Source organism: Actinia tenebrosa, unplaced genomic scaffold (genome assembly GCF_029948245.1).
Source record: "Actinia tenebrosa isolate PJP-AT-01 unplaced genomic scaffold, QUT_ActTen_1.0 PGA_scaffold2__45_contigs__length_23673736, whole genome shotgun sequence".
NCBI lineage: Eukaryota > Metazoa > Cnidaria > Anthozoa > Actiniaria > Actiniidae > Actinia > Actinia tenebrosa.
The window spans coordinates 241,750-268,126 of NW_028292579.1; the positions used below are offsets into that span (position 1 = coordinate 241,750).

At 36.0% G+C, this 26,377-nt stretch overlaps 4 protein-coding genes across 5 annotated transcripts; 2 read left to right on the forward strand and 2 right to left on the reverse strand.

Moving 5' to 3' along the window:
• The first annotated feature begins 28 nt into the window (after nt 1–28).
• LOC116303901 (uncharacterized) lies at nt 29–8,141 on the forward strand. The gene is made up of 6 exons (XM_089033492.1): nt 29–165; nt 2,044–2,165; nt 3,786–3,966; nt 4,628–4,878; nt 6,257–6,402; nt 6,780–8,141. Exons 1-6 carry the CDS (start codon nt 58–60, stop codon nt 6,881–6,883), a joined length of 912 nt encoding a protein of 303 aa, XP_088889618.1. The 5' UTR covers nt 29–57; the 3' UTR covers nt 6,884–8,141.
• A 66-nt stretch (nt 8,142–8,207) lies between these two features.
• Nucleotides 8,208–11,402, reverse strand: LOC116303911 (uncharacterized). The gene is made up of 3 exons (XM_031713531.2): nt 11,342–11,402; nt 10,121–10,275; nt 8,208–9,362 (listed from the first exon to the last, which is right to left on the reverse strand). Exons 1-3 carry the CDS (start codon nt 11,380–11,382, stop codon nt 8,629–8,631), a joined length of 930 nt encoding a protein of 309 aa, XP_031569391.2. The 5' UTR covers nt 11,383–11,402; the 3' UTR covers nt 8,208–8,628.
• A 118-nt stretch (nt 11,403–11,520) lies between these two features.
• LOC116303909 (p53 and DNA damage-regulated protein 1) lies at nt 11,521–23,102 on the forward strand. Its single transcript, XM_089034235.1, has 6 exons — nt 11,521–11,622; nt 11,776–11,845; nt 12,018–12,098; nt 13,227–13,307; nt 14,004–14,131; nt 21,366–23,102. Exons 1-5 carry the CDS (start codon nt 11,521–11,523, stop codon nt 14,078–14,080), a joined length of 411 nt encoding a protein of 136 aa, XP_088890361.1. The 3' UTR covers nt 14,081–14,131; nt 21,366–23,102.
• LOC116303908 (putative tubulin polyglutamylase TTLL9) lies at nt 14,633–26,206 on the reverse strand. 2 transcript variants are annotated; one of them, XM_031713529.2, is made up of 19 exons: nt 26,170–26,206; nt 26,048–26,088; nt 25,845–25,934; nt 25,079–25,155; nt 24,229–24,314; nt 23,297–23,330; nt 23,003–23,068; nt 22,266–22,334; nt 22,091–22,126; nt 21,312–21,384; nt 20,770–20,810; nt 20,200–20,287; nt 19,340–19,398; nt 18,218–18,280; nt 17,577–17,671; nt 17,323–17,361; nt 16,805–16,918; nt 15,975–16,102; nt 14,633–15,532 (listed from the first exon to the last, which is right to left on the reverse strand). In XM_031713529.2, the coding sequence occupies exons 3-19, from the start codon at nt 25,879–25,881 to the stop codon at nt 15,459–15,461; spliced, it is 1,179 nt and encodes a 392-aa protein (XP_031569389.1). In that variant the 5' UTR covers nt 25,882–25,934; nt 26,048–26,088; nt 26,170–26,206; the 3' UTR covers nt 14,633–15,458. The 2 variants fall into 2 exon arrangements, with proteins under 2 accessions (XP_031569389.1, XP_031569388.2); XM_031713528.2 differs by having other exon boundaries at nt 25,079–25,190; nt 26,170–26,200.
• Between the last annotated feature and the right edge of the window lie 171 nt (nt 26,207–26,377).

Sequence of the window (26,377 nt, forward strand, 5' to 3'; positions counted from 1 at the left end):
AAGCCCAGCCAACTAAAAAACCAGCTGTTGGGGTTCCTGTGGTAGCAGATTTTCAAAATGGCGGACAAAGAAGCCAAAAGAAGAAAGCGTTCACGTTCGTATTCAAGCGACAAAGACAGCAAAAGAAAACCCAGAAGTTCTTCAAAGTCATCTTCAAGAACCAAGGTATCTTTTGCGCTTCTTTTATTTATTGATTTTTACAGAAAAAAAGATATATTTTGTCATTCTTTTGATAACAAACTTTAATCAAGTTTTTAGTCAAAGTTGATTTATTTTTCAATTAAGATATTTAATTATTATTTATAGATATTAATTCATCCAAATGAGTTAATTGATTATTAAATGGTAATGCGTTTTGTTAGACAATCGATAGAAACTAAGGTTTTGGTGATCAAATTAGCAAATTTAACATTATTTGGTTTTGAAAGATTTCGGTCCAAAAATGTAAGCTTAAATTTACAATTACTATTTGTATAATCGTGTGATTGGCAACCTAGTTAACTAGACAGTTTAGTTAAGATATCTTGGCATATTTTCTAAGGACTTTTGAGAGACCACACGATATGCCTGACAGTAGTAGGCAGCTGCAAGTTCATGTTTGTGATGTTGTAATCACATGTAAAGTTAGTGGCAAGCATAATTGTTGCCTTAGAGCTGAGGTAGGCAAATACCTGTTCATATGATGATGATGAGGAGGAGGATGATGATAGCAATGAAAATACCTGTGTCATATGATGATGATGATGATAGCAATGTAAATAACTTGTGACATGATGATGATGATGATGATAGCAATGAAAATACCTGTGTCATATGATGATGATGATGATGTTAGCAATGAAAATACCTGTGTGATATGATGATGATGATGATAGCAATAAAAATACCTGTGTCATATGATGATTATGATGATGTTAGCAATGAAAATACCTGTGTCATATGATGATGATGATGATGATGATGATAGCAATGAAAATACCTGTGTCATATGATGATGATGATGATAGCAATGAAAATACCTGTGTCATATGATGATGATGATGATAGCAATGAAAATACCTGTGTGATATGATGATGATGATGATAGCAATGAAAATACCTGTGTCATATGATGATGATGATGATGTTAGCAATGAAAATACCTGTGTCATATGATGATGATGATGATAGCAATGAAAATACCTGTGTCATATGATGATGATGATGATGATGATAGCAATGAAAATACCTGTGTGATATGATGATGATGATGATGATGATGATAGCAATGAAAATACCTGTGTCATATGATGATGATGATGATGATGATAGCAATGAAAATACCTGTGTCATATGATGATGATGATGATGATGATGATAGCAATGAAAATACCTGTGTGATATGATGATGATGATGATGATGATGATAGCAATGAAAATACCTGTGTCATATGATGATGATGATGATGATGATGATAGCAATGAAAATACCTGTGTCATATGATGATGATGATGATGATGATGATAGCAATGAAAATACCTGTGTCATATGATGATGATGATGATAGCAATGAAAATACCTGTGTCATATGATGATGATGATGATGATGATAGCAATGAAAATACCTGTGTCATATGATGATGATAATGAGTAATATTTAGTATAAAGAAATAGACCTCTAACTCTTTAATTACCTTGGATGAAATGTTTTTCCCATTTCAGACCATGTGTCATTCCCTTGAGTATTATTTCTTTTAACAGCTGTGCATGAGAAGGCACACGAATATGGATACAACTCAAACAAAGATCCTTATTTTCAAGGGAATCATCACTCATAGGGAGCTTTCCATCAAATCAGAACCAAAATGTCTGAATGGCAAGTTCTGGAATGGTACATCTCAGTTCTTAGAACTGAGCCATTGTGGCCCAAACCAGGTCTACCTGACATGTACCATTTGAGAACTGGCCACTTGGACTGATCCGTTTGGATAAGCGGAAAGTGCCCAACATGTGAAAGTCTTTCAGTAGTCCAAAAGTGACTGTTTACCGCTAAACATTTTCAGAAATTAAGAGAACCTAGGAAGAAATCTAGAAGCAGGTCTAGGAGTGTATCAACTAGTAGTAATCCTGAACATGAACGCAAGTCAAGGAGAAAGAGAAGAACAAGATCAAGTATTTCTGCAAGGTTAGCTACCTGTGACGTGGAGTCTTGGTCAGGTGGGGGGGGGGGGGGGGGGGGGGAGGGGATAAATAGGTAGAGTTCCAAGTCAGTTGTAATTTGTCTTCTAGTTTTCTTTCATTCAGTAAACTCAAATATTATTGACAGAACTGGGCATTATAATCATGAACATTAATTTCTGGTGAAAGCACGGGTGGCATACACCCTTCTCATAATGGCTGATGAACGCACGGAAACAAGTTCACCCAGTCATCTTGCAAGGTTGAGCCAAGCTGCTCATAAAAAATAAAGGCAGTTAGCGCTAATTCGGATCAAAACAAAGGTCATTTTTTTATCCTTTACCATGTAATTTTATACCTTTTATCGTGAAATAATGACTGGGTGACCTCGTTTTCGTGCACTTTTCAGCCATTATGAGAAGGGTGTATGTGCTGCTAATCTGCTGCCTCTCACCATTGCGACTTGGGTTCGAGCACTACGTAGCAGGCTAAGTGTCGTATGTGAGTAGAGCTGTTTGTTGGTTCTCTCCTGTGTAGTATGTGAGTAGAGTTGTTTGTTGGTTCTCTCCTGTGTAGTATGTGAGTAGAGTTGTTTGTTGGTTCTCTCCTGTGTAGTATGTGAGTAGAGTTGTTTGTTGGTTCTCTCCTGTGTAGTATGTGAGTAGAGTTGTTTGTTGGTTCTCTCCTGTGTAGTATGTGAGTAGAGTTGTTTGTTGGTTCTCTCCTGTGTAGTATGTGAGTAGAGTTGTTTGTTGGTTCTCTCCTGTGTAGTATGTGAATGGAGTTGTTTGTTGGTTCTCTCCTGTGTAGTATGTGAGTAGAGTTGTTTGTTGGTTCTCTCCTGTGTAGTATGTGAGTAGAGTTGTTTGTTGGTTCTCTCCTGTGTAGTATGTGAGTAGAGTTGTTTGTTGGTTCTCTCCTGTGTAGTATGTGAGTAGAGTTGTTTGTTGGTTCTCTCCTGTGTAGTATGTGAGTAGAGTCGTTTGTTGGTTCTCTCCTGTGTAGTATGTGAGTAGAGTTGTTTGTTGGTTCTCTCCTGTATAGTATGTGAGTAGAGTTGTTTGTTGGTTCTCTCCTGTGTAGTATGTGAGTAGAGTTGTTTGTTGGTTCTCTCCTGTGTAGTATGTGAGTAGAGTTGTTTGTTGGTTCTCTCCTGTGTAGTATGTGAGTAGCGTTGTTTGTTGATTCTCTCCTGTGTAGTATGTGAGTAGAGTTGTTTGTTGGTTCTCTCCTGTGTAGTATGTGAGTAGAGCTGTTTGTTGGTTCTCTCCTGTGTAGTATGTGAGTAGTGTTGTTTGTTGATTCTCTCCTGTGTAGTATGTGAGTAGAACTGTTTGTTGGATCTCTCCTGTGCTTTGAGGGTTTTTCCTCCCTCAGCAGAAATCAACTTCTAAATTCTAATTTGATCTATCGGCTACCTTTAATCAATTGGGTTGCAAAACATGTTTGGTATTAGCCATCCTCCCAGGAGTGGTTAATGCAAGCTTGGTAATCAACAAGCAACAAAAACCTCACTAACCTTCTTTGAAATAGCTGTATTAGAACTAAACAACTTCAAGCTGTACGTGGGTTCCTAAAAAAATAATTCAAACTATTAATAAAAAAATGTGAATTTTTTTTCATTTAGTTCGAGTTCTGGCGAAAGAAAGTCAAAACAAAAGAAGAGAGTAAAGAGCTTATCATCCAGAAGAAAATCAAGATCCTGCAGTAGATCTGGGTTATCTTCGTCATCCAGGTCAAGTAGCAGTAGCAGTTCTAGTAGTGATTCTGAATATGAAAGAAAAAAAGCCAAGAAATCCAAACACAAGGTAATTCTAATTTAATACCTTAACTGTTCATATGGAATTTTGGGGTTCTACCAAAACTAATTAACAGTTATTTGGGGAACCTTTCCATAGATGAGTTTTTTTTTTTTTTTGAGTAAAAGCTGTTGCCTCGAGCTGAAAACCTGGAACTAGGGAATATAGCTGATTGGCTAATTCATTCGGGCTTAGAGAAGTGAAATCACCTGACAAATGAACCATATTTGGTAGTAATGAATTATGCTTTCGGTGTGTGTAATGAAATAAAGAGATAATAGAGAGAAATAATAGAGAGAATAAGAGAAAAATATCAAATGCCCTTGGCGGGAATCAAACCACGTCTTCGGTATTCTATTACATGGGACTAGAATACCGAAGACGTGGCTTCGATTCCAGCCAAGAGCATTTGATCTTTATCTCTTATTCTCTCTATTTCTGAACCATATTTGGTATTACTGCCATTTCATATTTAAACATGCAAACCTGGTAGCGGCGAGTGGCACACTGAAATTTGTTTTTTTCACTACGGCCAGTCATAAATATGAAAGGTACCAACTGATTAGTTTTGATTGACAGCAGTGAAAAACCTATTTTCAGCATGCCAGCTTGCAGATACTGAGTTCGCATGTTCATGAAAATAGCTCCTGTGTTTTTCATATCATGGCAGACAACCAAAAAGAAAAAGAAAAGAAAAAAGATGAAGAAAAGAAAAAAATCCACACATGCTGTCAATCAAAACAAATATGGAAAATACGGCATCCTCTCAGAGGCAGACCAATTCACTAAACAGCCAGAGTTTTACTGCTGGCTTCAGGAAGCGAGGCAGCTCAACCCCGAGATCTTGCCGAGATCAGAGACAAGAAAAATGTTTGAAACCTTCATGGAGGATTACAATACTGCCACTCTGCCTCATAAAAAGTGAGTAGAATTATGAGTTGGGTACCCTGTGGAGTAGTATGAAGATGTGGGACTGGGACAGAAGAATGAGGAGAATGAGAGCTCTAAATAATGGATCTTAAAGTGTCCCTAATGCCTAATCACAGACCTTATGTGAGTTGAAGATATATTCATGAAAATGTAAAAATCCAAAATTTTTTTCAAAATTGGATGCCTTCCTGATTTTTAATTGAGTTTTGAAAACGCGCCTTTTCATATAAGGACCGCGCGTAAGGGGGACTGATGCGATTACGTCATCGGGGTGATACGTTCCTAAAGTGAAAGACTTGCGCATTCTTCCAAGTTTGATTCACTCTTACAATATGTAAAAGCTCAATATTTTGGCATTTTTTCTTCCTTAAAACTTTAAAAACAGCACTCTTGACCCACAAAAAAATTGGTGTATCACCCTGATGACGTAAGTCTATACAATTTTTCAGGCTCCTCGAACGCGGTACTGAAATTTTGGACACGAGAATTTTGCCAACTTTTTCGTGCCATAAAAAATCAGGAATTCATTTGAAACGAAATTTTTTTTGAAAAAAGCATTTATGACAATGTGAGGATTTGTTCTAAATTGGTCTATAATCAGGCATTAGGGGCATTTTAAATTAATTTTTTGCAAGATATTTTTAATCTAATAATAGAATGGTACTTATTCGTTTGTCTTACAATTGAGGATGGCTCGTATGGGGACCGCAATGTTTTGACTGCAAACTGCTAATCTTTATCAGGCAATGGCGTAGACTGCAGGAACAGATCTGGATTTTTAAAAGGGGGGATGAGGGTATAGGATACCTTGTGCCATTACCACAGGAAACCCATAAAAGGCATGAAAATGGTGGAAATATGGTGTCTCAAATTGACAGAAATTGACCTCCTCGGCTTGGGTGTAATGTTGTCCCATTTCATACCACGTGTCATTCCCTTGAGAATAAGATTCTTTGTTTGAGTTGTATCCATATTCATGTGTCTTCTCATGTGCAACCGAGCGCAAACCTTAAACAAAGAAAGGATACTCTAGGGAATGACATGTGGTCTGAAATGGGAAAACATTATACCTGAGCTGAGTAGGTCTATTAAATTTGAAAGCTTGAAGTGAACTAAGTGAAATATTGTCCTGATAAAATATTTTCAGTGTACATGTAGGAAAGATACCATTTTTATTGATTGGAAGGGCTGGGGCTTTAGAGGGGAGGGTCATCAGGAAATAATTTGTGGTGCAAGGGGGTGGAGGGTGGGGCCAACTAGTCACCCCCCTCACCACCACCCCTTGAAATTGAGCTGCTTTGATGTCACATGCAAGGGGTCTATTAAATGTTTTCATTTTGAATCTCTTTTTGTGTAATTATTTTTAAAGGTACTACAATCTTGTCAAGTGGGAAATGAAGTATAATGCCAAGAAAAGACTAAAGGAGATAAAGAAGGCAAAGAAAAACTCCATTTCTTTTGCCGACGATGAGACAAAACATACAATGAAGTTTAAAGGAGAGGAAAAGAGATATGGTAAGATACTGGTAACTAGGCACTTCCAGGCACTCTAGTGAAACATGCTGTCCAGCAGATATTTCATTGACCTTTGTCATATAACAGAGGCTACTATGAATTCGTATAATCATTAGTCAAAATGATTTTTTTTCTAGATATAACTCTTTGACATGATATGGCTTACTAATGTAGATAATGTGTGAGTTTTGAAATCCAGTCCCAAAAAAATTTTGAAAAGATACTAGGATTTGAAAATGTCATAATATACCAAAACAAGGCTATAAAGACCTTGGTCTTTCAATAACTGTGTTGATATTTAGTGTGTAGATAAGTATTCTTTCAGATGACAGTAGTAGGCCAATGCTTCAGATTCTGACTTTATTTTGATGTTTTAGGTCTGAGCAAAGAAAGAATACTTGAAATGAAAAGAGCAATTCAAGAGAGAACAGAACAGGAGTACAAGAAAAATGTTGGCTTTGAACAAGCTGCAAGAAAGTAGCTTTACTGCAGTTTTCAAGGGTCAAATGCCCCGTATATTATTGTAGTATTTAAACCTATGACACAGGCTAGAAGCAGAAAAACATGCAGCTTTTTCCAAGCATTGAATCCAGAATACAACAACTGGACTGGAGGAAGGGTGGTTATGGATGGATACCAGCATTTAATTTTTCGTAGTGCAATGGCACTCGGTGTACACCAAATTGTCAGAAGCACTTGTCATTACACAGGGCCCTAACTAGGGGGGGAGCACAGGGTGCACGTGCATCCCCACATAAAAGCTTAAGGTCTGCTCATCCATCTCCTTTTTTTTTGTTTGCTTTCTTTTGGTTACCTTTTTTTATTCTTATTTTATTCTTATTTTTTTGGTTCTGTTTCTTTTGGTCACCTTTTTTAAAAAACCGATCAATGGTCCAATTTTATTCGATGTGCACCCTCCCTGTAAAAGTTCTGGTTACAGCCCTGTTACATTCATATGATAGTGAAGAAATCATAAAGTACTGCAACAGAGATATTTACAGTGAGGATATTTAAGTCAAACACTTTGAATGTTTTTCAGATAATTTCTAGAGATTTCTAGTGTTTCCCACCATGTGATCAAAATAAATCTTATCTCCTATCGATTGCCTCATAGTTATTATCAGCGAATGGTTAGGAAACTCTATTGTTATAGGTTATTGTTCACTTTTTTCAAGTGTGACCGTGCAGAATCCTTTGTTTTACCATCGTTTTACCATCGTTGGCAATGGCTGAGTGAACAGACCAAAATCTTTCTTTTGGCTGCTAGTCCAAAATACTTAAAGATTTATAAGAGGTATATATTTTTTGATATATGTTTACTTATTTTGCAATTTCGGATGAGCATAAATCAAACATATTGCACGGTCAAGACCAGTTCAACCTCAAAAGCGAACAAAGACCTGATAACAATAGGTTTCCTAACCATTCCCCTCTATTAACTATGATTGGCTCAAGGGATGAATTCAAGTGTCGTCATTGTAGTATTTCCAGAAATTAACTGATAACTCAATAATGTGGAAAGAAGAGAGATAGGGATTTCCGAGGGATCGGAGGCGTGGGAGGGGGGAACTAAAATTTCTAAGTAGGGGGGAGGGGTAATGTTCTGAGTGAAATACCATCTTAATAAATTCTTTATAGAATTTTCTAATCACCTAAAGTCCCTCTCCTTTAACATAAAAACAATGGAAGAAGCAATATACATTCAGTGAAGCATTCTGTCAACACCATCCTTTGTAAATATGAACTTTTTATTTGTTTTTTTCGTTAATAAATATTTGCTTTTACTTTGCATTTTCTGTGTTTCTATATATTGTATATTTATATATTTATTTTGATCATTCTATTTGAGGAAGAAAGTGAAGGTACATCCTTCAGTATTTTGTGGTGTCTAAGTAAAGCCACACAGACTTAGAGCAATAGACCCTTTTAGCTTGAACATAATATTTTCCCATTTCAGACATGTGTCATTCTCTTGAGTATAATATTCTTTGTTTGAGTTGTATCCATATTCATGTCTTTTCTCATGTACAACCGGTAAACAAAGAAATAATACTCTAGGGAATGACATGGTTTGAAATGGGAAAACATAATGCAAGTTATTCATTCAAGAAATTCACACCCAAGTAAATTAATCGATTCTTAACTTTTGTTGACGACCCTTTTTATATGTAAAGTTTCATAGTCTTCCATATATTAAGCTTTTTCCTGCAAGTACAATACCAGTATTTAGTTCTCCTCGACAATGGCTTTCCAAATTCCTCCACAATGACTAGAGAAAAGTGGTTGTAATCTTTGCCTTCTCTCTTTAGCTGCAGATTTTTGATACATAGGAGTTGGGTTTAATTCATTGGCACAAGCAGGATGTCTAAATTTTGAAGTCTTGTTCTCTCTACTGCCAGGTTTTTTGGTTGCTTTTGGATCCTCTGTCATCAATTGTATAAAGGACTTTGAATTCTTAAATCGTGAGCCTCCACTTTCATCTTGCGACATACTTCTTTTTGGTGTTTTGTTCATATTATTCATCTCAGAAGAATTGACATAATCTCTTGTAGACTCAAAGTTTTCTCCAAAGACACCAGAATCATCAAGAGATTGCGAATGAGTGAAAAATTCTTGTGAAGTGTCCTCTGATTTTCTTAGTTGGTGAAGTGTTTTTTCCTTATTACGCATGGTTATTTTGCTGTCAATTACTGTTACAAAGGTGTTTTTTCTTTCATCAACAGAGTGACATCTTCGTTTCATATTCTTTATATTTCTTGCCAAAATGTAACTTGAATTTCTTCTATTCGTGGTTGTGTGGTATTCACTATTAAGGTTTTTCTTGCCAAAAAGAAGATCAAAATGAATCCTATCAATGGAGTCTTTCAAGTCGTCTCTTTTGTTTTTTAAAGTTCTAACATTAATTCTTGGTGAGGGCGGCTTTTTTCTTTTAAAGATAGTAGTTTTCCATGTTTTGTTGTCTGAATTATCAAAAAATAAAAAGAAACAAGATTTTAACATCAAAAACATTCCAAAAAATATGTATAGGATTTTACGATTCATTTTTCATTGTGGAGTGGAAGTGTGGTGGCAATTGTGTGTGTGTGGGTGGGGGGGGGGGGGAGGAGGTTGTCATCATTAAAAATATCAGGCTCAAGAGGGGGATCACAAAAAACGTGAGTCGCACATTGCTTTTACAACAAACAGAAGGGAAAACAAGGGTAGGGCCTTTTTTATGCAACAATGGAGTGTGACTTTTATTTTTCGTAAAACATGAAATGCCCATTATTTTGCATGAAACCCAATTTGTACCACCCACTTTATCACCCTGAAACTTTCAAGAAAACGTACACTAATTTTGAAAGCAATTTATTGAGCTTTTGACTCAACTAGAGTCTTGACCATTATGACTGCAGTCACTCCATCTTGGCTTTATATCGCCTAATTCAAAAAACATTGTCATCGCCAAAGGCAATAGGCAAAAAGCAATAGGAGATAAGTCATTCCAAGATCCAAGAATAGCTGGAATTACTTGTGTTTCTGCTTCTTATTCTCGTCAAGAACATGGACCTTAGTGTTGAGAGTCATTCAATGTTGTTTGTAGTCGATGTAACCATTTCCATCTCGGGATGACCTATCGCCTAGTATTGCCTTTGGCGATGACAATGTTTTTTTTTAAATAGGTGACTGTATACCTTTACATTCAGAAATATTGTTTTTAAAAAACCCTTTCTTTTACCTGTAAAGATATTCTTCTTCCCAGCTCTGTTGAGTAACCCTGAGCTATACTCTTGGCTATGGTCATGCATTTTCTCCTTTGCCAACTCAAGTTTGCTTCCATTGAAAAAGAAATCCTCAGATTTTTCCTCAAAGTGTTGAATTGATTCCCTATAACTAAGATATAATTTCAAGTTCAAATTTATTTGATTGTGTTACATAATTGAGGCCATGTTGGTGCTATAATTTAACAAAAGATTTCTCACTGGCACCCATTGTTAAATGCACCAAGATAGCAGTCATGTTTTTGTTTTTTAATCCTCCTGGGAACAATTTTTCTTAGCTTCGGTGTAATGTTTTCCCATTTCAAACCATGTGTCATAATATTCTGTTTGAGTTGTATCCACATTTATGTGTCCTTTCATTCACAACCATTAAACAAAAAAATGTTACTCTAGGGAATGACATGCGGACTGAAATGCATATTATGCCCAGTAAAGACATCTATTCTTATATAATTTGAAATAAATATGTTCATAGCCTGGCTTAACGAGTGTACATCATTTCTATGCATTAGTTTAATGTGTGTGCTCAATACATTAGTATGCCTAATCTTTTTGGGACACTCAGTTTATTTCCAATATTTTGAAGGCTCATTATCAATTATTCCAATATCCCCCTTCTCAGGGTCACTAAAAACTCGAGGCCCTTCATTTACTCACCCATACCCACTCTGACAAACAGAGTGGTTGTCGACATAGAGGGAAGGCATTTAACCCGTGAAATAAAAAATACTAGTCAATGTGTAATAGTCAAATAGATACAAAAGAAAACAATGGAATTAGAGTCTAGTAAAGTGTATTAGTCTAATATCTATTGCACGGGTTTAATGACTTTACTCTAAACCAATGAAACAAGTTAGAATTAGAGTTTAAAGCGTAAAAACACGTAAGAAAACAAAAGAATTAGAGTGTAATATTACTAAGTAATCTGAAGTGTATTTCACGGGTTTATGAAAACCACTCTAATGAACAGTCCCTTATCTTAATCCTAGCTTGATATGAAGTTATTAACGCAAAAGAACGTCATTAACCCTAAATAAATATTGTGGTAAGTTCAAAATATTTTCAAAACGTCTAAAAAAGGTGTAGTTGAACATTTCTTAACCATTATTAATTTTTTTAAAAGATAAATTGCAAAACTCCTTAACAACTTGAAAACATGAATATTGCAGAATACCTACAGTTTTTCAAAGGCATCTTTTAGATGTTCTTTATAATTCATTTTTCAAATTTCCCTCCAACAGAACAGAACTGAAAACAATACACGACAAAGAGAGCCTGGACACTAGATAAAAATGTTACGACGCACCAAATAGCAATAACTGCTGGTCGTTTTTGAGCCCACAGACCAGAATCCAAGATGGCGGACGACGTGTTACTTCGTCGCTTTACTTCACATAGTCTCGATAAATTCGCCGAGATTGAAGAACTTGCAGCAGAAATATTGTCAGATAGAGAGCAGGTACCCTCGAGAAGGATTTTTCTTAGCCTATCAGTGTATTTGTTCTGCAGATCTTTATTTAATTGAACATTTTATAGTCGCAATATTTTTAAAAGAATCCAATGATTTTCGCTTGAGTTTACTAGTAAGCTTACTTACAATTTTGTCTTGAAGATTGTAGAGCTTGATCGAAAAAGAAACAGCAATCGAGAAGCACTTAGAGCTCTTAAAAAGAAAAGCCAAGGTAATATTAAATTTATAAATTGATCAGTAAAACTTACAAAAAACAAGTGTTTTTTTCCTGGAAGGGAGTGCATATTATTTTTTTGAAAATATAGTACACTAGTACCATCTTCGCAGTCACTGGTCCTTTCACTCACAATCAGCTAGTCACCCAAAATTAAATCTATTTTTAGCAGGTGAAAAGTCGTGGGTTTGTTTTGGGAACACGTTTATGAAGCTCAGTGACTCAAAGACAAAGGAAATGCTTGAACAAGGTGATTATGAAGGTTGACATCATCAATTATCATCATCATTATTGTTACCACTGCCAACATCAACATCCTGATGATTTTCATCATCATGCACCACCATTAGCCATTCAGAGGTTGAAGAAAAAAACTGGGTTGAGTTAACATTGCAGTGCATTGTGGGACTGTTTTAGGAGACAAAACCATAGGCACCATCTTGGAAATATGACCCCAGAACAGTCCCACAAAGCACTGCAATGACAGAGTTTTTCATCAACCTTGGAATAGCTAATTATCACCTGCAATTTCCATTGTCACCATCAACACCATCTGCATCATGATCATCATTACCATCATCATTAGCACTGCCTCATTATGATCATCACCATTATAACCACTACCGTCATCACAACCACCACCACTATCTACATCATATTAGAGAGATTTGATTTAATCCGTGAAAAACATAGTTAATGGAGTGGAATGGTTTGGAACAAAGCTATTTGTTTTCGTGTTTGAGGTTGAACCATACCATCACGTGATACTGATCATGCACAATGAACTAAAGTAGTATAGCTAGGAATACTCATTGCCTTATTTAAATAATTTCATGCCTGAACATTTTGAAAGTGAAAACTTTCATTCGATGACCAAAAACCATGCCGATAAATATTTCCGCGCAGATACAGTTAAGTTACAAGATGATAAGTAAGAGAGCATGAAAAAAGGCAATTTCGTTCTTGATAAACAATGTTACCATATAGGATTAATTAACAACTATTTTAGAACATCTTTTTAGAGAAAAATTTATATATTCCCTAATAATGTGAACAAATTACGGAACATTTTTCCTTCTCTGTGCACCGTCAACGTCACATAACAATGGGTAAAGTCAAACAAAAACCTAGAACAATAGATAGGTTTCCCAACCATTCCACACCATTAACTATGGTGAAAAAATAGCTTGCATAATAGTGAGCAAGTAGCCTCTAAACCCATTGTTTTCTGTTGTTTTTTTATCAACTAGTACTAACTAAATAGTCATTTTTCTTTCACTGGTAAAATAAAATCACTGCTGGCTGAACACCTACGTATTAGTCATCTTTTCTAAAGCCAAGTTATTACAAACCCATGGTTTTTTTCTTGTTATCATAGATCAGAAAAATGTTAATGAAGAACTAGAAAACCTTAGAAAGGAGCTCAAACCTAAAGTGGCCAAACTTCATGAGCTTGAAGGTATGTACAGTAAAGGCCAATTTACATGGTACAAATTACTCTCAAAACTGTTGTGGACAACATGCTTACCCATGTTTTAGCTGCCATTTACAGTTTTAAACAAGTTGAACGGTTGATTTACCTGAAGCAATTCATGTCATCAGCAAATGACAATGCCTTGAACATTACTTACTTTAGTCCTACCACTTTTAAGAGTGCTTCCTAGTCCCTTGACCCTCTTGGAAATTCCAGTCCCTTCCATGAAGGAGGTATTGATATTTCTGGGGGCTAAAAAAATTACCTTTTTCTGACCCTCCCAATCCCTTGGAAGTTTCAATCCCCCTTCATGGGGGAGGTATGGTATTTTCTGCAAAGTCCTACACAATATACCTTCCTCAGACCCTCCCTACATGCACTGTATTACCAAGATAGAACTGATACAAAGTCAGCTTATTTCTGAATCAAGCCATCCAAATTCTATTATACTCAACAGGTTTACCAGAAGTCAAAGGCTTTAATCTATCATCCAGACCTTCCTCAGACCCTCCCTACCCCTTGGACATTTCAATTTCTACACAAACGAGATTACCCACTAAAATTCTAATCATCTAGAATATTTACTGGTGTGTCCTACATGCACTGTATTACCAAGATAGAACTGATACAAAGTCAGCTTATTTCTGAATCAAGTCATCCATATTCTATTATACTCAACAGGTTTACCAGAAGTCAAAGGCTTTAATCTATCATCCATGGGTAGCGATGAAATGGAGTTTATTGCAGGGGTAAAATAATAAAAATGATCAGCACATATAATTTTCCAGAGGATTTCAATTGTTTATCAAGTAAGTCTACTTCCTCTTTCATTTAAAGTGGTACGGGCGTAAGCAGTCTAAGAAAACTAAACATTTTTAATAAGCTCTCAAACAACCTCTGGGCTGATCTAATTCAGGGAACGGCTAACTCACAGATTGAACCATAAAACAACCTCTGGGCTGATGAAAGTCAGGGCATGGCTAACTCACAGATCAAACCCTGAAACAACCTCTGGGCTGATCTAATTCAGGGCACAGCTAACTCACAGATCAAACCCTGAAACAACCTCTGGGCTGATGAAAGTCAGGGAATGGCTAACTCACAGATTGAACCATGAAATAACCTCTTGGCTGATGAAAGTCAGGGCATGCCTAATTCAATGATCAAACCCTGAAACAACCTCTGGGCTGATCTAAGTCAGGGCACGGCTAACTCACAGATCAAACCCTTAAACAACCTCTGGACTGATCAAAGTAAGGGCATGGCTAACTCAAAGATCAAAAAATTAAAAAAATGAAATTTAGCATATCTTGGAGGGCTGCAAGAGTATATTAATTAATTACTATAATTAATATTAATCACTACAACATATCACATTGGTCAAAGTTCCTTTATACATCCAGACAATTGAACATCTTAAAACTTTCTAAGTATGTACACGCTTATTTAAAGATATTTACTAGTAGATGTACACAAAATTTACAAAGTATAAAATTAATATGATTAATAATAATTTGTGATATAGTTAATGTTTGGTTGAAAAATTATGTTAGTTTTTGTGGCTTGGTGTGTTAATATTTTTTCAGTTGCTATGTTTATCAGTGAGCTGGTCTTATGAGATGACATTCATCTCCAGACTGATTTGGCACTTAAAGGGTCAATTTTTGTGCAGTGGGAGGGGGGGGGGGGAAGCAAATAACCCAGAGAAAAAACTATAAAATGCAGTGATAGAAAACTGCAAACAACTCTACTCACGTGTGATATGGGTAGAGATGGATTGCATCTGGGTTCTCAGCAGTGAGAGGTTTTATGTTTACCTCTCAGCACTTGAAAGGTTTACGACTGGTTTCATTGCTACGCACTGATTGATACGACAGTTGCGGCAAAGAAATTGGGCAATAGTCTACTGTCAATCAAATTTATCAAGAGTCAGTAGTTTACCATTACGTACCTACAGATTTATTTTATTGACAGTTACTCTAGTTTACTGCCCCATTTCCATGTCGTGACTGTTGTATTGATCTGTGCAAAGCAATAAAAACTGTTAAAGAAACTTAGATAGTGATCTAGTCTTTAATGGCACTGTGCAGCTGAAAGATAGACAGAGCATTTGATGACTGGTAGTGCAGAATGTCGTCAACCCTTCTTAGTTGTTTGTGCGGCTTTTAAAACTTGCTTGATTTGCTTCTCTCGGTCTGTGTTACAGCAACCTGTTTAAAAAATATTCATCAAGTCAATACGTCAATACGTCATACATTAGAAATCATAAATTAAAGAAAAAGACATCTGTAAACTAGATGCAAAATATTTATCCCTTTAAATCTCATTTGTTTAGTAGAACAGAGATTTCTAATTTTAAGGCATTTGATAAAATGTGGAATTCATATTTGCATCCAATCTGTATGGGATTTTAAATGGCTTGCCCCATGTATTGGCAATTCATGTTGAATTCAAAGTAGTGGAAAAACACAGGACTTTTGGTGTGCCATCAAATGGCCATCAAACAACCAACAAACTGCTGTCAAACTGCACCGACAGCTGGTCGACAGGGTATCAGAGGCTCTGTTCTTGTCTCTTACCCAAAGTATTTTTCTATGAAGGGCATGAATTCCAAGCTTGGTCACCCTGTGTTTGATCATTTAGAGAGATTACCTAAAAATGTATTTGTTGGATAGCTTGGTTGTGGAATGCAATCAGCTCCACAAGAATCATCCATGGATACAGGGTTGTCGTTCCATATCAAATCAAAACCACCTACTCTCTTTTCTCTTCCTGTTAACCTGATAAACCAAACAGCAGTGTAGGAATTAATTATGTTGCAGTGTTTTCATTGCTGTGCACTGATCAAGGCTGCAGTCACGGCAGGGAAATCAACCAATAGACAGCAATCAATCCAATAAATCATTAAAGTATGTCAAGGTACATGACAAGGTACTGTAACGATTTATTTGCTTAATGTAGGAATTGATTGTGTTGCCCGATTTCCATATCACGACTGTTGCCTCAATCAGCACATAACAATGAAAATGCAGGGATAGCAGAGCACTTTTTTGGTTCGGGGGGGGGGGTGGGGGGGGTAATCTCTGATTGTCTTCGTAACGGAACTCAAAGTAAGAGAAAATAAGGTGTCATTCTGGTTCCACAGTGCTGAAACAGTGGTACCTGGTGATGCTCATCAACAACTAGAATATTGCATAACTTATGTGAGTAAAGTTTGTTGGTCTCCTGTGCTTCAAAGGGGGACTAGCACGAAAATCGACCGAATCTTAATTCAGCTGAAACTTTACTGGAATAACCCTTAAAGGTCTAATAATCACTGGTTAAAACATTTTCCTGACATTCAGATGGGAAGTATAATTATATTTTTGCGAATTTTTATTGCGAGTCTCTGATGTCCTACGCTTTTAAGGGTCTTTCTCCATCAAGTTATCTAGTTTTCCACTGTGCACAAGAATCAAATGCCTTTTCAATTTTGAATTTACCTGTTTTCCATGTCTATGATGTAGAGCACATCTTCAAGGAGCCTAAACTTGAGTTCGTAATCAGTTTGGCTGCTTGCTGTCAGTGAGGGCGAGGCATTGACTTCTATCAGCCACCTGCAAATTATCATCAAACTCTTAGATTATACCTCACTTTGCTCGGTCTTTACAGCATGACCTTGAGCCAAATATTGGCCCTTCCACTCAGTCAAAAAGTAATATATACAGTATGAGTGGCCGTGTTGTATCAGAAATACAAACTCAAAGCGTAGCCAAGAGTTCGTATATCGGATACAACAAGGACACAAATACTGTAGATTGCTTGTCAAACGTCTAGGTTAGTTCCTTTGTGTTTCGCTGAAATTTTCAAGATAAAAGTGAATCTGGCCAAGAAAATCCATCTTAAAGTTTATGCAAATGAACAGGATTCTGTATCTGATTTACAGAACTCTTCACGGTCGTGATTTCTGTTGTGTTTTCTCCATGAATTATTAATGAATTTAATAAGTACATATGCTTACGGTTTTAGATTGTTATCAAACATGATATCGTAGCCATATCTGATAGTATAATGTAAGGGAAAATCTGCAGTGTGACAAACTAATGAAGGTGACAAAGCAATGCATTGAAAAAGAATACTTCTAATTTAGTATATCAACAAAACAACAACAATAATAAAAAAATTATGGGACAAGAAAGAGATCGTCCTGACACCCCTACATCCACTGACGCGTCAAGTAAGACAGCAATATCAACAACAAGTATTAAAGGATACAGTTCAAAGCAGTGCTTGTCATTGATCATCACCTTCTGCACAGCATGCAAGCTTTTGATGATTATGTTATCAATTTCTCGTAGGGCGGTCTCCACCTTAAAAAAAATAAAATGTCAACTTTTTAACCAACTAGGGCTTGAAATAACAACTGGCCAGTTGCTCAGGTTTTGATGATCAGCCAATTAGTTTTAGCTCTGTCATACTCATTCAGGGTTCATGCTACATTTTCGTTACAAAATTCAAGGACTTTTTAAGCACTTTTCAAGCACAAAAATTTGATTTTCAAGAACAAAGTTTTTTGTATTAGAACGTGGTTTAAACATTGATTCGGTGTTACAGTGCAGCTAATTCATCCGGGGCCACTAGCTTAGATAAATAGATCTTTAATTTACGCATTCTTACCAGAAGTACCCAGATATTCAGCTAGGCTATTTGTAAAATATACGAAAACTCTTCAATCAATTTTAATCATTATTTATTTCAAAAGGAAAGTTTTCCAGGAGTTTTGGCGTTTTCCCCTATTTTCAAGGGCTTTTCAAGCACCCTTAAAAACGTGTTTTCTATTCAGGACTTTTCAAGGATTTCAAGGAGTAGGTCCTGCTCATTTCTGGCTCTCCCCTCAGTAATAATTCTCTAGTTACCTTTGGAACACCATTTTTTGCCACAAGATACTGCCGTAGTTGTTGCAAGGACCATTTACAGCCCTGTAGATTATAGACCAAGCCAATAAAAGATATTTATCATAGACAGAGGTATTTTAATTTAATCTAAATAGTGAAGTGGATTTTCATTAAATTAAACATCAAGAACAATGGCATACAATATTGGGAATCAAGGGTGGCACAGCAGTAACACGCTTGCCTCTCATTCCTAGAGTTTATTAGTTCTCCATTGATTTGAGAGGTTTTCTATGGTTTTCCTAAGTTCCTTTTCCTCTGCAAAAACTAACAGGCCAAATTCCAAATATTTGATCTATGAATTAGCGTACCCTGACTCAGCCCAGAGATTGTTTCAGGGTTCTATCTGTGAGTTAGCCATGCCCTGACTTAGATCAGTCCAGAGGTTGTTTCAGGATTCTATGTGTGAGATACCCATGCCCTGATTTAGATCAGCCCAGAGGTTGTTTCAGGGTTCGATATGTGAGTTAGCCATGCCCTGACATAGATCAGCCCAGAGGTTGTTTCAGGGTTCAATATGTGAGTTAGCCATGCCCTGACTTAGATCAGCCCAAAGGTTGTTTCAGGATTCTATGTGTGAGTTAGCCATGCCCTGACTTAGATCAGCACAGAGGTTGTTTCAGGGTACTATCTGTGAGTTAGCCATGCCCTGACTTAGATCAGCCCAGAGGTTGTTTCAGGGTTCAATCTGTGAGTTAGCCATGCCCTGACTTAGATCAGTCCAGAGATTGTTTCAGGGTTTGGTCTGTGAGTTAGCCATGCCCTGACTAAGATCAGCCAAGAGATTTTAACAGGAAATCAAAATTCGAAGGTTGAACTCAGAAACAAACTCTGAGCTATTGATCAGGGCAGGGCTAACTCACAGATCAAATATCAATTTAGTATGAAGATTGTGTAGTTCCAGAAAATATCCATACCCACCAAGGGAGAAAATTCTTGGGGGAGGGGGGTCAAAGAAAGAACAAAATTACAGAGTTTGTATGGAAGAATATTGGAAGTTTCTGGGGTAGGGGGGTCCTTTTACAAATTTCCTCCATGGTGGAGGTACATGGATATTTTCTAGAACTACACATTACGACCAAATACCTTCTCAGGGTCGTAGTCTGGTGCAGTTTTTTGGATTGCTACATTAGTAAGATGGACATCTGTTGTTATTAAGTCAAGAAAAATAGTATAATCTAGTTTGAGCTGCATCAGTACATAAAGCATAATATAAATGACATATTAAATGATATAAGTTGAACACTGAGTAATAAAAAAATATGCAGTAGTATCTTTGCAAATTTTCTGCATTGAAATATCAAATTTGCCAGACTTACTACTTTGCATAATAATTTCTTATAATTAAGAAAAAAAATTTTTTGTGCTAAGGCCAAACAAAAAAATAAGTGTGTTTCCTGTTGCGCAACTGACCCTAATTTTCTTGCCAATTATTGCCGACCCTAATATTTTTTCCATTCCCAAATGCACCACAGGGTTCCCAGTAAGCTCATTTCCACTGTTGTATCAGTAAAAAAAATCTGACCTACCGTCCCCAATTATTTTTCTCATGCAACAGGAAACACACTTATTTTTTTGTTTGCCCTAATTAATTTAAACTTCAAAACTTGCCATAGTCTCTTGCAAGTTTGTCAAATGGCCAATATTTTGGACCAATATTTTTTAACCTTTTGCTAATTGCATTCACATTACCCATAGTGCATTTCAGGCTTGGTAAACGGCATGCGACATGCAACAACCTCAACCAACCTTATTTGAAATAACTGTATACTCAGTTTTGTAACAATTATTACTAATATTAATAACAATATTATTATTAGTAGTAATTATATTTGCTACAAATTATTATGATAAAATTATATTACATGGCAAAGTAATTTCAAAAGCAAATAGAGGTTTTTCTGAGCACAAATATAAAAGCATATTTAGAATTTTTAAGTGGATACAAGAATCATCGATAGAGTCCAGTGAATATCTTGTGTTGGAGAATCTTGCAAAACCTTCTCTGTATAACCACACACAAAGAGGAGAATACTGAAATGGAAAACGAAAAATAAACTCTCAAACGAAGGCTGAGAAAACAGTATCTCATACTCTTCCTCCATGACTCTGTTGCCCCTAGGTGCACACAGGTGGGGGGGGGAGGGGGTTGGGGAGTGAAAGGGGGTATGTTTTTTCAGGCTATCCTCACAGTCAATATACCAGGTTATGCATGAAATCAAGGGTGATCGGCAGCAATAGTACACTCTCATCTCTGGGGTCTTGGGTTGATTCCCAGACTCGGCATCGAAATTAATGTGAGCAGAGTTTGTTAGATCATTCTCTTGATTTGAAGGTTTTCTCTAGTTTCCTGGGGGTTCTATCTGTGAGTTAGCCATACCCTGACTTGGATCAGCCCAGAGGTTGTTTTAGGGTTCTATCTGTGAGATAGCCATGCCCTGACTTAGATCAGCCCAAGGTATCAATAACGTTTGAATGCTACATTTTAGCTTTACTCAGAAGTATATAATACTAACCGATGTTACCAGGACATATATACGGAGATCAAATTTGCGACCTGCAATCAAGAGGGGTCATAAAATTACCTGACACGCAAAAACTTGATTAAAATGATAACTGATGCTCGAAATACTTGGTACCTTTAGTTACATAGCAATATTCTAATAAATACATGGTTACTATGGTTACCAAACAAAAGTGTAATAAAACTAAGTAACTCATGGTTTGGACTCCCCTTGTTACCACTGCTATGTCCTACAAGCTTAAAATATCTCAGAATTTAAAACTTGGATTGCTGAAAATTTATTATAAATTGTTTCGATAGTTAGCTGTCCTGTCAAAAGAATAGAAAATTGCCTCGTAATCCTTGTGGTACTCTTTAAAACAGATGTTGTGTAGTTGTTTGTGGAACAAGATTTCAATTCCACTGGGAAACCTGCTCTAATGGTGAATTGTTTTGAGTCAGAACTGAACTTAATGGTTACTAAGAAATATTAATAGTTGCTGTGGTTACAGTAGAAATGCAATACATATATATGTTACATGCCAGTTACTGTACCTCCAATGACATAAGGGTTTTCTATGTATCGCTGAACAATATATGTTTCTACAGGTTCTTTGTCATCTTTTTGCTGAGGAAAACAACACCAGAAAATGATACTCCATCACCTACTACAACTTCTATAAAAAATTCCATGTCAAAGAAGGGAAGGTTTATGTTAGCATTCAGAGGTTGAGGAGAAAACTGGGACGAGTACTCATACCAGTGCATTTTGGGGTAGCTTTTAAAGATAAAGAAATAGACACTATGTCCTCTAATGTCCAAAATGCACTTCAATGCCAACTCAACCCAGTTTTTTCTGTTAATGGCTAATATTTAACATGTTATAAAAAAATATATAAAATGTGTGTGCTTGCTGTGTGCAGTCATAAAGCACCTGGGGGTTGGCAGAACATGAGAGATGCTTCTAGACCCTTCTCAAGTGTTCTTCCAATCTTTAGGGCTCCTGTTGATAACAGTAAATTTATTGTATTTTACTGATAGGATAACCCTGTTTAAATAAAAGTATCTATCTATAATCCCCAAGTGCTTTAAATATAGCTCCACACAGCACACAGCAAGCAAATTTTTTTTTCTTTTATAAAATACAAATTACAATAACCATTATTTTAGATAGGAATGATGCAGCTAAAAGTGCGTGCACATGCTGCGTGGTCTCATAAAGCACACACTCCCAACCAATCAGAACGTGACATAATAAATGTTGTAGTCAAATACAGTATGTATCACTAAAGGCTGTCAGTACAAATTATTTGACAAAATTTTTCACTGTTTACCCTTTCATCTGCAATTTGTGCACGATAAGGATCTTCCTGAAATAGAAATATAAAATATTAGTATTGATAAGTCGTTTTCTTAAATTCTAAAAACTGTTTTAAATAAAAGCTTACACACTGATGCTTTGAAAAGTTTATCATAAATTTAAGTTGATAGGTCTCAAGATCTAATCACCTTTCTCCAATCCATGATGTCTTTTAGTTTTCGAAAGAGAAAAATCCCTTTTCCTTGTGATTTGGCGATCTGAGAAGGTATGAAAAAAATTTACAATACGAAATTTCGAAAAATTGAAGGATGAATGAATGAATGAATGGAAAAGAGATAGAAAAACAGACAGACGAAAAGATAGATTATTTCATGGAAAATTGGATAGACAAATTGATTGATTGATACTCTGGATGGGTAGGTAGACTGATGGTTAGGTGGATGGGTGGACAAATGAATAGATGGGTTGGTAGATAGGATTAGAAATTGGGGCAGCGATGGTCTAGCACATATTTGGACGGATGGATGGTGTTGGAGAGTTGAATAGGTAGAGTTAGGTACTAATGGTAAGGTGGATGGGTGCACAAAAGGATTGATAGGTCGGTAGATAAAATTAGAAAAGGGGCATTGATGGTATAAAATAAGGATAGATAGATGGAGGAAGAAAGATGGACGGGAAGATAGAATCATGGTTGGGTGCAAGTGGATGGGTCAAGAAATGGATGGATGGTTGGGTAGATAGATTAGTGGCAGTCATGGCTGGTCTATTGGATAAATGGACAAGTGGATGGGCCGGGGATGGAGAGTTGGATGGATCTAGACTAATTGATAGCACAGATAAATACATAACATAGCTGATATCAAATGATGAATGGATAAATGAATCGTTTTTTAAAATGGGATTTAAAACTTTTCTAAACACTTACAGGCTTCATAATCCATGTAGTACCAGGATTTCTCTTAAATTCTTCAACAAATATATGATATTCCATCTAGGAGCAAATCAATAAATGAATATCATTGTCATTGTTATTGTTTCAATTGATCAATCAATTCATTGATTGATCGATCAACTGAGATCAATTGATCGATCAATGTTAATTGATTAAAAGTTAATTAATTAAAAAATATTAGAAATTAATTAATTAATTAAAATTAATTAGTAATAATTAATTAATCAATTAATTAAAAAATCTAAATTAATTAACTGTTTGACTTACTGGTAGTTCAAACGTGCTAGGATAAAAGTCACATCTTAATGTCCTTGGTTAAGTTTAAACAGTAAGAATGTAAATCCTAATTTTTGTTAAAAAAAACATTAAAAATATTTTACACCAATTATTTTCCCCATGGGTGGCTCTTCGTTGAGGATTGCTTCACAAACATTATCACTATGCTTGATATACTCATTACATAACTCAACTCACTTGTTAATTTTTATCACATTATGGAGAGAGGAAAACTGGAAAAACCAGATAAAGCTTACGGAGACCAACGTTATATGATTGTAAGTTGCACAGCTGTTAATAGCGCCTTCATATGCAGCTCTTTAGCTGCCGATACACGCTGCAATTTTTCTCGCACTGGCAATGCAATCTCAATTTTTCTGTTGCATTGCCAGCGCAAGACACAATTTCAGAGTGTATCATGCCCCGCGACTTTGATGGCAATGATGTCTTGCAACACAAAAATTGTTGCAGAAAATCAAAAAATAGGTACTTTTCTCTGCAACATTTTGCATGCCTAAAAATAGTGAAAACTGAAAATTGCAGCGTCTATCTCCCTTGCAATGCAATAATCCAATTCAGACTAGCCAATCAGGATTTAATATTGATTTTTACCTTTTTGGTATGGTAGACATTGCAATTTTTTGCAAAATGTGAAATTGTGTTGCCAGTGCAAGAAAAAATTGCAGTGTGTATCAGCAGCAATTTACAGTCCTACACTGGTCATTAAAATGTAAAGTGCATTGAGACGATGATAAAATGTCCTATACAAGATCCATTATTATATTATTATTATTATTATTATTATTATTATTATTATAAACCCTTGTGGTAAAGGAGGGCACAACGTATTCAAAAAGTCCATGATAGCCAAGAATAGTAAGTTACAAACAAGATGAAATAATGAATTAAATGTTGAAGGATACTTGGCAGCCTCAGCCTTGCCAGACTCCCTTTCAATCTGTTTTTTCAGTCTCTTTAAGTTCTTTATCATGAGGTTCTTTCTTGTGAGCTGGAAAAATAAAAACTTTAAACACTCTGAATCCTGATAATAATAACTAAAGTTCTATCTATTCTTAGGTAACGCTGAAAGGCATTACATAGTGACACCCACTATTGATGGTTTTCAACCATTCCCAAGAGGATTAAATAGCAAAAGACATGGCGGCCATGTTGGAGGACATAACAAAAGAATTCATTGACAATTATTTTGTTAAGTTCTTCCAACATGGCCACCGTGAAAATCATCAATTACAGATTTTGTATTGTTCTGTTAAAACTCAAGATCAGTGCCAACCAAAATCCAACATTTACTCCATGAACAGCCCACTGTCACACCGGCTTTCAAGTAGCCAACAATTTCTAAAGAATAATAGCTGAAAACGAGAGCTGTGACACAATTGACCAACGGCCATTAAATGGTCGGCTGTTAGTGCAGCACTCCTCAAAATTAATCACACATGCAAAATTGTACAATTTTCTACTGCAACACAATTAAGTTTTGGTGGATGTCCATCAAAGTGTTTACATAACACTGATGAAGGACACAAAGCTTTCAAGGACACCTGATTGAACGCATGATCGATGATTTTATACATGGGCGAGTAGGTCCGTTGGTGAGTTGACTGGATACCCATGGAATGGCCTTGATTAACATCCATAAAAACCTACATCATTGGAATGGCAAATTGTACGATTTTGATCATCATATCTCAGAATCCAAATCTTTATTATTTACTTATTTATTTATTTTATTATAATTTGTCCAACTGTTACCTCGTAATGGTTTCTAAAGTGGGATATTTTTACATGTTCATCCATGTAAGTATGGTCAAAACTCTCTCTCATCCATCCTACATCACACCAGTAAAAGTCCCAGTCATTCTCACTGGAAAAAAAAAATCTTTAAAAAACTACTGTAAATTTTTATAAATATCAGGGCTGCCAACCCCCAAGTATTCGATTCTGGAGAATGGATATGGAAGGGCCGTGAGGACACTACAGATTAGCTGTGTGAAATATGAATTACTATGGGCAGATCCATTTATGCAGGATTCAAGATTTTTGGATTCAAAGTTCATAGAACCAAAGAAGAGAATAACAGATGTCAATGTCAATGATGACGATTATCCTGGAAAATTTGGGCAATGAGGTCGAAAATCTGGAAACTCCAGGATAATCTGGGAGAGTTGGCAGCTCTGAAATATTTACTTTAATGGTTGAATGTTGGTAAAGGAGCAGTTGTAGATCATGTGGTAAGAAAAAAAAGTAAATAGGAAAAAATGAATTAAGAATGGGAGAGAAAAAAGAAATTATGAATGAAAGAATATATTGAAATTAGAATGAATTTATGAACTTTTTTTCAATGCGGGGTAATAGGCAATTTGCAGAACTAGAAGGGGGTGTAAAAAGCAGTGCCTTTGGGGTAAGAGGAATATTCAACCTTTTTTCCTCTAGTCATAAGTAATAAAGAAATTGTATCCGTGGAGGTTGTGGAAGCGAAGCCTTTGGTATTACGCTGTTTACTATTTGTTCTACTCACTCTCTTGCCTCTGACCAGCCCTTTGAGCGTAAAACATCAAGACTCGTGTTCTGCAACGAGCATTTGAATCTTATCACCCTACTGTTGTCACTGAAATAAAATAAAATTCATCAAAAATTATTGTTTTCAAGCCGTTTCCACTGCACAATATAGCTACGTACGTATCATAGCAACAACATGAACTCTAATTTTATTGTACTTACAACGGCTTGCGAAGGACAGGCTTCCAATTGAGGATAGAGCTCTGCATAAAGAGAGCAATAAGTAAAGGAAAGCTCAGAAAACTTTATTTTTCTTTAGAATTAATTCTGTTTTGTTATCTTACCTTCGCGTCTTTCTTGCCCGCCATTTTTTTTTTTTTTTGGTTCGTTTCCCACAATCCCATTCGAGCTCTAGACAGAAACCACAGGCTACCCATTTTATGTCTTTCTCTTTGGTGAAATAATATTTTGAAAAACAAAAAAGATGTATTTTTTTAAAGAGTCAGGTAGATTTAGCTATGTTATTTTTTTCTTTTTTCATTAGAATATTTG